Raw genomic sequence first — 14,174 nt, forward strand, 5'->3', positions numbered from 1 at the left:
CTATATGATGTTAGGCAGGATAGCCCCTAGAACTGCACAGCCACACAGAATCAGCGAGAAAAAAGGAATTAAAATGAACACAATATACATTAAAATCAACATTAGATATTTACGTAGACCCAGCATCCATAGCAAAAGAGAAGTACTACTAGGAATCGAAATCCAATGGAAAAGTTCGTGATGAGTATTCCCAAAAATTACAAAAAAGAGAAAAAAGGCAACAAATATAGCAGCTACCTTTACATGTCATTTGTAGACACAAGAATCCGTCAAATTAAGTCGTTTTCCAAGTTTGTTGCCATGCAAAGTGACAGAACATCTAATTCTTCGATAGAATTTGGATTTAACCAATCTTCCCAAGATGAAAGCCCTTGATCTCACTGCAAATGTCAGGTTCAGTGGCAATGCAACACTATCCATATACTCTTTAGTATTCCCAAGAACTGACACCCCACCATAGAGTGGAACCTGGTGTCCTAACACTACCACCGCTAACTTCCGCTGACTCTTCCTCGACTCATAGAACTCCTGCATCTATTAACCAAATCGGTGGTCACTTTATGTCTAAAAAGACAAATCATTAGAAGTAAAGAACCTGGGAAGCCAACAATCTTACTACAATGGAATCACGATAAGCATTAGAAAAGTCCTAACTATTAGAAAATTAGGCAGGCTAACAGAAAAAGGTTTATTCAAAACTTATAAACACAATTCTACTTCTATTCCTTAACTGACATGGAACATCTTAATAATAAGACTCAGGCACCCACTCTACTTGTAGTGTTTCAGCTTTTAAGACTTGAAAGTATGAAGTAATGCATTGGACATCATGACGCTTAGGATTGCTTAGTGTCAATCCCGTAATGGCAAACAGGAAATAACTCATCATGCAACGCATGATTGTATGTTCACTTGACCGTGTTTCGCTTTTTCAGGCAGTGAAAGCAATTAGCGTGAGGGACTGAGTTGGACACGAGGATTATTACATTCCTTCGCATAAAAAAAAATGTATATTGGAATACTAATATAGTTAATGAATTTAGAAAATAAAAATAAAATGATTTGTTTGGAAAATTAAGTATAATCATACAAATAGGATTACTTACATAGTTATATGAGTGTAAGGCTGTTAAAATGTATACAAAAAATTAAGAACAACTTAACTACATAATAATGTGAAAACGAATACCCCTATTCCGTTTCTGCAAAGCTCAAGGCAGTGCCATTAGTTTGTAATACCAAAAATGTTTTGTTTCCATCAAATTGAAACAATGAAAATTTATTACCTCTTGTCCATTTACCTGAAACAATTACTACTTTAATTATTAAGATTTTAAAAATATTCATAACATTAAAGCATGTAGCTATGTGACTGCATCCATTAAGACTGTCATAAGTCAAACCCCACTTTTTGATAAATTTATAATATTTGACAAAAAAAAAAGCGAAATTTAATTATGACAATCTAAATAATCAGATGGTTACAAACTTTTTGAAAAAGTTCAAAAAAAATTTAAATTGTGCAAGAAATTTGTCAAATTGTTTGAAATAAACGATCTCCCAATCGCTTATAACATTGATATACACAACTAATAGATATTAAATTTAAATATATTTTAAACATTGTACTTATATACATCTTACACTGTAAAATTTTACTACTTGTATAAATTGTGGATTTGGGAGTGTAATGCATGAAAATCTATTCATGTCCACAAATGAATCAATCAGTTCACAAATTTTCTTGAATAATAACGTGTATTACACACAACCCTCGACATAAATTTACTCATGCATCAAAACTCTCACTGCATAATCTACATTCCTCCAACAGTATCTTACAACATAAGTGATCAACAAATATTACACATCCAATGAAACGGTAATCATTTATATTATCAAAATAACACAATAATAAACTCATCCTCAGTAACTGTTCAAAGAGTGGAACCACAATCCACCTTATGTGTTTTAAATAACCGGTTAACAATCTGATAAATACATCTTACAACGTAAAGTTTTACTACCTGTATAAATTGTGGATTCGTGGGTCTCATGCATAAAAATCTATTTCCAATAAATCTCACTACGTAAAAAGATTATAATAAATAAAATAGAAAGATTATATATAACTTTTTATGTAGCTTAATGTTATCTTCACATTTTTAACTGAAAAGTCTTACACATTTTAAGCAAAAGAAGCTCTAATTGTAAGGCAATAATTTGAGTGAAAGTCACGTGAGAGGCAGGGTGAGTGGCTGCCAGTTACCACGAGCTGTGTCCAATGGCTATGCAATAAAGTGTGTGTGGGAAATCATGAAAAGAATGGAATGGTATGAAAGTTGTTGGTGGGCCCCACAACTAATATGATGTAGAAAAGGGAGGCAGAGAGCCCAATAAAGGGACCAATGAAATTGAAGTCGTTCAGAACGCCTCTGCTCGATGCAGAAATTTGTCCCCACTCCCTTGGATGCTGCGAAACCCCCAATAACTACTATACGCTGCCCCTTCTTAACTCTCAATCCATCAAAACGATTAAAATAGTCAAATCAAAACTACACACCTTTTTCCATTCTAACTCGATCATGCATTCAAAAATGAAAAAGATACCTGCCCAGAGGCCAGTGCAAGCTGGTAATAGCTAAGCTCAAGAGGGGTACAAGTGACGTGAACGCCAAAGAACGTGGCAGTGTTCCTGTACAAAATTCTCACCGTTGAGTTCAACGACAACATATCTGTTGCCACTCCGCTTCCATCGTTCCCCGATTGTACATTTAAGTTTTCAAACACTATACTCTGCATTCCCACATTTATTTAACATCAAATGTTGTATTGTTATTATCATTCAAATAAACAAACAAATATTAGAAACAGAGTAAGCAGAAGAAGAACGAGAATCTAATCAGAACAAGGCCCACACACAATATTCAATTCTTTTGAAAAATAAACAAAAATAATTTCGTAAAATTCAAAAACACCTTGACTATGACTCGAGGCTTGTAGCTCTTGCTGGCGCCCCAGAGAATGAAAGAGAAGAGAGTGAAAAGCAGAACGAAGAGAAGGAAGAAGCACAAGTACAAACGGACGTTGCGACTGGAGTCGTGAAGCGCGTCCTCGTCATCGTCGTCGTCGTCATGGTGAACGCCGTCGTCGGGGTGGGGGTGGAGTTTCTTCCAGGAGGAGGAGAAATGACGGGGGTTTTTGAGGGAAGCGGAGAAGCGAGAGGTGGAGGATTCGCGAGAGTGGTGAATGGGGGAAGAGAGGTAGTAATGGAAATGGTGGTGAGGGGAAGCGAGAGGGCTCGAACCGTAAGACATTTTCTCAACGTCGTGATTTGAAGGGCTTTGAACGTAGTACAGTGGACGGCGGGGAGGAGACCGCGTCGGCGACGTCGATGACTGGTCCATGCTGTTGCTGGTGACCTCTGAGTCTGATTTCGTGTGCATTCTTCCTGCCATTCCTTTCTTCTCTCTCTGTCACGTGGAGATGGGAATGGAAGCTGCTTTTATAAACTGACAAAATCAAATCAATATCGCTCTTCTCCTTTCAGTATGAATTAATTACTATATTAAATGAATGGGATTTTCAAAACTCAAACCTGTGACTCAGTGTCAATACCAGAAATAAGTTAATTCTTTTCATTTATAGCCAAACGGGAAAAGACATAATAGTACACCTATTTGGTATTTGAATGATACTAGCATCACGTTTTATTTAACAATAGTACTTAATTATGTACTAATAAATTCGAATATTCTATTTTTGAGATTATCCTATTCCTGTTTGAGAAGTAGTATTGGACTTGAGATTTAAAATTTATCTTCAACAAAGAATGCATCATAAAAATGATTTTGTTCTACAAAAATATATTTGCGGGTCTTAGTTTTTGCCGGGAAGTAGACGATTGCCTTCTTCTTGAGCATGACTTTTTGTATTTGTCACAGTGGCTTGCTGCTTACGCTGTATTGATCCATGGACAGAGAAAAAGATATCATGGAAGTGTCTTATTTACCCTTTCCCCGTTCTATACAGTTTGAGGATTTTCATGTTTGAACTTGATTGCGCGAGTACACTTGGATTGTGGGGCCATTCGCATCAATTTTCCATGCATTAAATAACAGGTAGCCTAGGTCGTATCGTAGCTTACGGTTTTTGCGCCGGCAATGCAAAGAATTGAGCTGGGACGCGGTTTTTATTCTTTAAATAATTTGATCCTTCTCTGTTTTGATCGTCTATGTGTATGTGGAGTCTCTCCCAAATTTTACCCGTAGTCTACAGCTATATATAACTCCTTTCTGAAGGTCTCTTGTTTTTGTTGAATAAAGGTTACCAAAACAGAATCCAAGGGCAACGCCGAAGATTGTCAATTTGATGTATGACAAACAAGAGGCAAGATGCCACTCTGACACAAGTAATCCACCTTTTCTTCATTGTTTTCTAATATATATAAAAAATCAACTACTCCAAGCGAACATTAACTGGGAAGAGATCGACCACGGTAATCATCGGATCCGGATTCAGTGCAGTAACTTCACCGTCCTGTTACGCGATTTTTTATTTTCACTTAAGCCTTTGCATTTTCGCTTAAGCGAAAATGCAAAATTTTGCCTAAATGCACGGTGCAGTTTCTGCGCAGACTGCACTCAGTCTGGATTCGTAATCATCACTGAGGGCAACGACTTTTTTTTTATAAATTTAAATAATATAATTTTAAAATCATTTTTTAAAATAGAACATTTTAAAACTAATTTTTATTTTTTCTTATAGCATTAATATCATATTTATATACAATAGCATATTTTTATTATTATTTTAATAAATTATTATTTAACTGTATTTACTACATAGTCATAAATTGATACGTGAAAATTAAAATATTAAAAAAATAAAGAAAAAATTAAATAAATAACTTAAATAGTATTTTAAAAATTAAAACGATATAAATCATGTGTTTAGATCTAAATAAGTATAATTTTGACATAATAATAGAGCTATTATTCCATTTGTAACAATATTGCCTCATATCTTTATACAAAGGGTCATGATAATAGGTGTCACTGATGAAACGAATTTTTGCTACTCGTTATGCACAAAGATTGTCGTTAATTCTTATCAAATATGCAAAGAAATGAATGCAATACTAGGGTGTTGTCCTAGGTCGTCTCCTAAGAATTTTTGGTTGGGAACATACATCGAACAAGTGTAAACATATATTTTAAAGCAAGTAAATTGGGGGGAGGTTTGTCAATTTTTAGATTTTAATCAAGAGCAAAATATAAACTAGTGAAATTCAATCAATTAAGAAGAGTAATCCCTAGTCAATCAATGAGTTCTATCCCTATTCTTTCAAATGATTCAATAATCTCCTATTTTTCCCTTGAATTAAGTTAATCTAACAAGCGAAAATTAACTTTAACATCCCAATTAAAATTAAGCATCTTAATGGGCTCCAATCTCTATCCCTAAAATTAAGCAATCTCAAAAATTAATCAAAATTAAGCAATTTTGAATTAGAATTTCGTTTGGGTAATTTAGGATTCATTAAGCAATGTTCCCCTCATGTAAATTTCATTTCATTCAGAGATTAGGGTTAATAAATCCAAGGAAAGAAAGAGTAGTATTGCTATTAAACCCAAGAATTCAAGAACCATATGAGTTGACTAGGAATTACAAGAGAATTTAGCCCTCCATATGGATGGGCTTCACAAATAAAAGAGAGAAATGCAGAAACGTAAGTAACATTAATGTAAACTCAATGAGAATCAAAGGGAAATTGGAAATCAAAACCTATAATGGACCCCTGGCTGTCACCCAAGGCTCCAAAGCTCTGGAAAGAAAATGTCCTAATTTGGCAAAGAGAATGAAAGAAAAATAAATGTTTCAGTCCCCGTACCCTAATTCCTAAAATCTATTTATAGTGGAGGATATGTCAACAAAGTGTCCACTTTTGCCTTTGAAAGTGTCCACTTTGGGCCTTGAAAGTATCCACGCGCATATTTACGTAAACTTGTCAATTCTCTGGAGTTGCCACTATTGGGCTTGAAAGTGGCTACTTTGGATGCGTGTAGCCACTATGAAAGACAATAGTGGCCACGCGCAACATGTTCCCAAAAGTGACGTCCTGGAGCTTCTGGAGTTGTTACTATTGGACTTGAAAGTGACTACTTTGGATGCGCGTAGCCACTATGAAAGGCAATAGTGGCCACGGGAAAAATGCTTCCAAAATGACGTCCCTGGAGCTTCTGGAGTTGCCACTTTTTCACTTGAAAGTAGCTACTTTGGAACCTTTAATGTCCAGACTTGCTGTAGTTGCCACTTTTGCTCCTAAAAGTGGCTACTATGGGGGCAACTTTCATCCAAGGGCCAAGATATCTCAGAATTAAATTGGGGACTCTGCAAAATTATCAAGATAATTAAAATTGCAATCTATATCTATGTAATTAAATGCAAATTAACCAAAAATTAATAAATCTATGATATTTACTCAAAATGTGATTTCTATATTATTTGCACTATCTAAGTCCATTTTTTCTACCAAGGAGCACCAAAAAGGCAAGTAAAAATATAATAAAAAGTGGATTCATCAGTCACCTTTCTTCGTTCCTTCTTCTTTCATTTCCTCCACTAATGTTAGTCAAGAGAAATTTATGGAGTGTTTCAAATAAATTTCTCTCAAAAAATGTGTGTTGATTATATTATTGTGACAGAAATCAATATGTAAAAATTAATTCGTGAAATAATTAATATTTGTTTGATTTATAAAAAAAAATAACAATTCACACATGAATTTAGTGGTGGTTGTGAAGTGAAAGTCTAATTTCATAGGTAGTGGAGCTGACAAATGGAATTAAAACTCATGGACTAACCTTTAAAATTATTTTTTCTCCTATTTTTTATCAGTCCATTTCATAACTGTTCGGAGAGTAAGTGTACCCATCGAAAAGTAATAAAGGATTTTCAACTAAGTTCCCAAAATATCGTCCCACAAGGATTGTTTATCAACTACTAAGAGTTTTCCTAATTTAATTGTTTGAGCTTCAAATATGCGAGATTAATCAGGACGAGAATTTATAAAATCAATTGTAAAAATTAAGAGTAAGAAACACAGAGCATGTCTTGGTTACACTTATCAAAGAGAAATCTAGGGCGTATGGGTGTTCTCATTCAATCCTTTATGTTATTTTTTATTTAGATCTAAATTCAATTTCCTTATGATTACTAATCATTCATTCTAATACTATTAATATCCACTAATCATGCAATATTAATATTCTTTTTTCTAAGTTAATATCCCCAATGGTCATGCGAGTTATCAATTAGAAAAAGCCTAAGAAGCCTATGAATTTGTTAATTCAATAACGATTAGAAGATGAAGATTGGTTTGGTCTACCTAATCTTTTATCTCGTTTTATCCTATAGATCTATTAATTAACTGAAGTACGATCGTCTAACGATGTAATTAATTAGAGTTAAGAATGAGAAATGATAAGATAAATTCTAATCACGAAGCGAAAATCAAATTTAGATTCAAATATCAAAATTCCATAAAGTCATGAACAATAATTCTCATAGCCCTAGCTATAGATTTAGTTACTCATGTAGAAAGAAAAAGTTAGAATAATCAATAACATATCCATAATGAAGAGAAAAGCAAACTAGAACAAGAGATGAATCTTCGGTCTTCAAGTATGGTCACTTGAATCTCTAAGTGTCGCAAAGGGTGTGCCAAAGGTCTGTACAAGAGAGGTGAAAGTGATCAAGAATCTTAAAGGGCCTTCTGTGAAATGATGCTCAGGAAAAAGATCATTTCTACAATGCATCCCCTTCTCTATTTATAGAATTAGAACTCCAGTTTGGCTAACGCAAACAAGCACGGCCGTGCATGATCGTGCAGCACGGTTGTGCATATTGTCGAAGCACCCCGTGCTTCATTGGGCGTGGTTATTGCTGTGAGGCTTTTAAACCCATTCATTTGGGCCTAAAATGAACTAAAATCTACTTGTGGCCTCTTTATATCAAACTGCATAATTAATGAATAAATTAGTGTAAAACCCAATAAAAATAAAGGTCAAATATGAATAAATGGTTGTAAAAGAGGGCCTAATTACAGACTTATCAACTCTCTCATACTTATCTGTTTGCTTGTCCTCAAGCAAAGTGCTATTTAAGAGAATACATAATAACTTAAAACATAATACCACACAAGAAACCTGAGATAAAGGAGATAAAGAGAACAAGAGTAATATCACTGAGCTTAAGCAATCAAAAGGATTCCCAATTAGAATCTTATATTTCCATACTTTTCACTTAAACATCAAATTAAAGTACTCTGCTTTCCTCTCTCACTAAGGGACAGAATGAGATATCACTCAAATCTCCTAAAAAGTGTACTACCACAGACTTGACTATAAACCAACTCCCCACTAAATCAATTAAATGCAAGTAAAAATCATGAGGTCTTTTTCAGGTTATAATGTGGCCAAGGGGTTATAATAATTAAGGTGAGATAAATGAAAGAAAGGAAATATACAAAGGGGTAATAAATTATAAAAATTATAAACATCCCCTAAGTTTACAAATAAAGCTCTTGGAGTAATTTTTATATTTTTGTATGTGAACAATATCTTTACTCTTTTCTCCTTTTAATCATATATAACCCTTTTTCTTTTCTTTTCTTTTTTTTATTTTATTTTTCATACTTTTTTTCTTTCTTTTTGCACATGAGAGATATAGAGGAGAATTTATCAAGCAATTCAACAACTTAATTACTCCATTCATAAACTCAAGGTCATCAAAATATTTTATAAATTTAATGCAAGGGACCAAGAAAATCAATAAAGCTCAAAGTGGACAACTAATTGTATCTCAAACATGCTGAAGGCAAAAAATAAAAATCATATTATGCCTCAATCATATTAAAAACATGCAATTAAAAAAGAGAAGTCTTAAGTCGATTCTAAGTCAAGTTCTAGAGCACAAATCCTAAGGAGATAATCACACAAAACAATGAGGAAAGGGGTACAACTAATTAAATTAAGAGAGAAATCCCCTTTAAGGCTCAAAACTCACATCTGTGGGTTAAAGTTTAATGTCGAGCATAAAAGTAAGGAACTTAGCTAATTATTAGTTTCCTAATGAAAGTATAATGCCAATAATAATTACTTAGCATGCTCTTCTATCTAAAAAAAATTTGGGTTTCATGATGGAAAAAGTTTTAAATTATCACAAAAATAGCATAGAAACTTCACTCAAGAGAACATGCTATAACAATCATAATTAGGAACTACTCCCCTATACTTAAAACAAAACATTGTCCTCAATGTTTAAAAATAAATAAACTAAAATAAAAAAATAAATAAAGATAAGAGAAAAAGGAAAAATTTTCCCTGTAGAATCGGGCGTTTGATAATGCTCATAGTGTTGACCTCCGAATATTTGCAATGATATGGAGACAAAGTATCCACATAGTAGACCAGCTTACAGTAGCAAATATATAAAAGAAACTAGAGTTCAAGTACATGAAATGAAATAAAAATAAGAAAAATAGATGTTAAACTAAAAGAAAAGACATAAAATAAATCATGAAACTCATAAGTCACTAGGGAGGGGGAAATGATGCTGGAACAAGCGGAGCAACTCTGCGATCTGGGTCTCCTTCTGGTCAAGGCGCTGATGAACCGATGCAGAATACTCAGCCAGCTGAGTCTCATACATATCCATCCTCTCATCGATATGCTGGTGCAACTGCTATAGATCTGGATGGTGAGCAGGAGCAGGGGATGAGGGTGGCTCCATTGGAGCATCATGAAACTCACCATCCTCGTCAGCAAGAGGAGGCTCAGGCTGCTGCTCAGGTACTATTGGCTCTTCTCTGGCGGGTGCATGGGGTGGGGCGAGTACGAACTCCCCATTTCCTAGGTTGAGGGCGAGGTGAGAGATGAAGGACCCAACATGAATGTAGCCAGTCTTCGCGATGCTCAGACGTGCTCCAAGGCCCATGCATGAGAGTAGAAGGAATCGCCCAGCATTGACACGGCGCTGGTGAAGCATGCACCACAGAATGAACAAGTGGTGAGAGCTTACATTACTTATGCTCTGGCTATGTGCGAAAATAGAATGCACAAGCCACCTATGGACCACCCGCAGAGCTGGATCTCGAATGGCGGCACTCTTCGCGAGTTGGGCCCTGTAGACATCACAAGTGCCAATAATCTCTTGCCAAGCTGTGTCCTCAGAATAGCCTAGAGGTATCTCTACCAATGCATCCCTATATGCCTGCGTCTGGACTAATTCCTTCGTCTCGAATCAGCAGTAGATGTTGAACTCAGCCAACGTCATGTCGCGCTGGGTGGTCATATGGAAACGCACCCGCAAGTTGTCGGTGTATATGACCGAGCTTATGAACTCCAAGACTAGCTCCCTGTATGTCGGTGCTCACACAGCCTGGACGCTTTGCTATCCTATGGCTACAATGTATCTGGAGACGTCCTCCCACAGACCATGTTCTTGAAGACATTCTCGTCCGGATAGCATGTTGGGAGGAACTCAAACCCTAGCAAAGTGTCCAGGCGCTTGCGGTATCCTTTTACTGTACCCTGGTCACCTCAAAACTGAATCTCGTACGTTGTTGGTGCAGTGGAGGTGCCTTCATGAGCTCTTTTAGGAGGCATTTTCTGTAAGAAAAATATATAGCCAATGTTAGTCCAAGTGAACATGCACGACCATTCTCCTTGACAGCACGGTCGTTGATGAATCCATATTTTTACTGATATTTTAGCATAATTCTAGCTCATTTAATAAGGAAAATATATGAAGAAAGCAGAAAAACTCAGAAAAAGAGAATGATTGAAAGTTTTATTTTAATTTGTAGTTATTTTCGCATTTGTAGAATTTATGATTAGTTCTTAAGGAATTTATCTTGTTTTGAAGGAATAAGCTGAGCAAAAGTCATGGAAATGGAGAATCAATGGGAAGGAAGAGGAAGAATGGCAATGTTGAACTCCAAAACACAAGAATTATAGGTTGCAGCCTGGGCGTGATCACTATTGTTAGTGAAAGTGATCATTCCAGAGCCTAAAGGAGAAGAAGAGCCTTGCGTAATCACTTTTATTTACAAGAGTGAGCGTTGCCAGTGTGCGTTATCACTTTCGCCAGCGAAAGTGAACGTTCCAGAGAAGACTCTATTCCTGAGGAGCTGTGCGTTGTCACTTTCGCCAGCGAAAGTGAGCGTTCCAGAGGCACTTGTATCAGGACAGCTTGTGCGTGGTTACTATTACTCACGAAAGTGATCACGCGCAGCCCTTGACCTCCTGCGTTGCCACTATTCTGAATAAAAGTGAATGTTCCAGAGAAGCCTTCAACTCTGCAAGTTGCGCGTGGTTACTCTTACTCTTGAAAGTGAACACGCGCACTACATAAAGCTTCTGCGTGGTTACTCTTGTGAAGAAAAGTGACAACGCGCAGAACTGAGGTTTCTATATATACATGATTGAAGCGCGAAAACGGGGATTCTGTTCATTTTTTCAGTTTTGTTAGTTAGTTTTTGGTTAGAGGAAGTGAGAGAGAGGAGTGGGGATTCAGATCTTGGAGCTTCACGAAGAGGAATTGGAGTGGAGCAAGCTTCCATGGCGTTTCTGAGTTTCTTCTTTTCTTCTTCTCTTTCTTTTTCTTCTTCTGCTGCCATGGCTGTGTAATTTGTTCATAGTTAGGGATTGTAGATCTGAAATGAACATGTTGAATTGATTTGGATCTGGATTTCAAGCTTTGGAATAGATTGAGTGATTGATTCTAAACTTTACGTGTGAATTGAATGGAAATTTGATTAACTAAATCCAGAGGAACCTTTGTCAATGGAAATTGAATTTGTTCTTCAGATCTGAACCAATCACCGAGATTTTAGTTTTCTTAGGAATAAGGAACTTTGATCTTGCAATTTTTTGGTTTCTTACACTTAAAGCAACATTGAATTGAATTAGATCTAAGGAATTAGAATGGTTTAATTGAATGTTAGGTTCACTGAGTTAAGGAATTAACCTCTGAATAGTATAAAGTGAAACTGATTGTCATTCCTTCCAATTGCTTGTTAATTCAGAACTTTATTGATTAAACATTGGAGTTTTGGTGAAGCAATTCCCTAGCTATGGTTTCTCCCTCTGTTATCACATAATTGTGTGTTCATTGTCTTGTTTTCTGCAAGTTCATTTTACTTTTAATTGTTCCAGTTTGCTGCTGTTATATGTTACAAATCTCATTCCAAAATTCGTATGGCTCAAATGGTTATAATTCTGTGAAGTGGTACTTGAAACCTAAATTTCCTGTGGAGACGATATTTGGATCTTAAATTTACTCATCACTTGCTAGTGTTTAGATTGTTAACAACAAGTTTTTGGCACCGTTGCTGGGGAAATTAGAGTTTCAATATCATTAGTAACATAAGAATAGCTAGATTGAGTATTTTGTTCTCTGAATTTCTGTAGTAGTAGTCTGTAGTTAGACATTTTGTCCATTCTGCATAATTCTGCAACTTTTAAACTTGTGTTTCAATTACTTTTACTGATATTTGCTGCATAATTTTCGTGGTGCAGTTCTGAATACTAACTTGTAGTTTACTTTTGCTTCATTTTGAATTGTATATGCGTGGCAAAAACAAAAACAAATCAACTCTAGTCTTTGATGCTGACATAGACATAACCTTAAGAAGATTGAGAAAAGAGTCTAGAGCAGAAAAAGCCATAGGGAGTGATAGTGAGTTAGAAGCTGTCCATTCTCCAGAATCTCAGAGTAATCCTAGAGTGAAAAGAACACCTACATCTTTGAGACAACTAAATTCAGAAATAGAGATGGCAGAACAAAATAGAATTAGAACATTAGGGGACTATGCAATTCCTAACATGCAAGGTTTTAACTCTTCTATAATCAGGCCAACTATTCAAGCCAACCATTTTGAGATTAAACCTGCTTTATTACACTTAATCCAACAAGATCAGTTTTCTAGTGGAAATTCTGATGATCCTAACTTACATATTTCAAATTTTCTACAACTATGTGACACCATAAGAATAAATGGGGTTAGTGAAGAAGCCATCAGACTGAGACTATTTCCTTTTTCCTTGAGAGATAGAGCAAAATGCTGGTTACAAGCTCAACCACAAGGAAGCATCACAACCTGGACAGAACTTGTGAATAAGTTTTTAACCAAGTACTTCCCTCCATCCAAAGCTGCTAAGCTGAGAGGAGAAATTACATCCTTTGTTCAGCAAGACGGAGAATCATTGTATGAAGCTTGGGAAAGATACAAAGAACTGCTTAGAAGGTGTCCACATCATTGTATTCCAGATTGGATGCAATTAGAGACTTTTTATAATGGGATGAATGCAGTAACAAGAACAATGGTTGATGTTGCTGCTGGAGGTTCATTAAATACAAAATCCTTGGAAGAATCTCAGAGGATTATTGACATGATGGCATCTTCAATGTATCAGAATTCAAACTCAAGGAACCAAGGAAGAAACTCTGGTCATGAAGCTAAAGTTCTGGAAACTTTTCTTGCACAAAATCAGTTACAAAATCAAATGTTTTCAGAAGAATTAGCTGCTTTAACACAACAAATCAACAATCTACAAACAGGGAGTATGCCTAACAGTCAGCTAAGTTGTGATTTTTGTGGAGGAAACCATGCAAATGGTGCATGTGAGGCATCCACAAGTGAACCACAAGAGCAAGTGAATTATATGAATAATTTTTAGAGACAACAACCATCATATCCCCCTGGATTTCAATTTTTGAATAATAGAACTCAGCAGTATTCTAATTGGAATAATCAATATTCTGCTGCAAAGAATTCTAATTCAAATTTGCCTTTTTCTAATGCAGGTCCAGCAACACAATAGCCTTATTTTCAGAGGAATTCATCCACTCAACCTCAAGGAAATCAGAAATTTTCTAGACCTATGAATGAGAGGTTGACTGAGATGGAAGAAACTATGCTGCAATTCATGAAGGTGACTCAAACAAGCTTCAAAAACCAAGAAGCTTCCATGAAGAAACTAGAGACACAGATTGGACAATTAGCTGAACAATTATCCAGCAGGGATGAAGGAAGATTTCCAAGCAATATAGTAATCAATCCTAAAGAGCAATGTCAAGCCATAACTACAAGGAGTGGAGCTGTAGTT

At 35.7% G+C, this 14,174-nt stretch overlaps 1 protein-coding gene and 1 non-coding gene across 2 annotated transcripts; both read right to left on the reverse strand.

The window, feature by feature from the left end:
* Positions 1-246: 246 nt before the first annotated feature.
* On the reverse strand, positions 247-3,446 carry LOC113869292. The gene is made up of 3 exons (XM_027505547.1): positions 2,979-3,446; positions 2,611-2,796; positions 247-534 (listed from the first exon to the last, which is right to left on the reverse strand). The coding sequence occupies exons 1-3, from the start codon at positions 3,444-3,446 to the stop codon at positions 247-249; spliced, it is 942 nt and encodes a 313-aa protein (XP_027361348.1).
* A 9,777-nt stretch (positions 3,447-13,223) lies between these two features.
* LOC113870603 lies at positions 13,224-13,330 on the reverse strand. The gene has a single exon (XR_003505624.1). It is a non-coding gene; the product is annotated as a small nucleolar RNA R71 (small nucleolar RNA).
* Positions 13,331-14,174: the final 844 nt, after the last annotated feature.

Source organism: Abrus precatorius, unplaced genomic scaffold (assembly GCF_003935025.1).
Source record: "Abrus precatorius isolate BTA unplaced genomic scaffold, Abrus_2018 Scaffold6, whole genome shotgun sequence".
NCBI classification, from domain to species: domain Eukaryota; kingdom Viridiplantae; phylum Streptophyta; class Magnoliopsida; order Fabales; family Fabaceae; genus Abrus; species Abrus precatorius.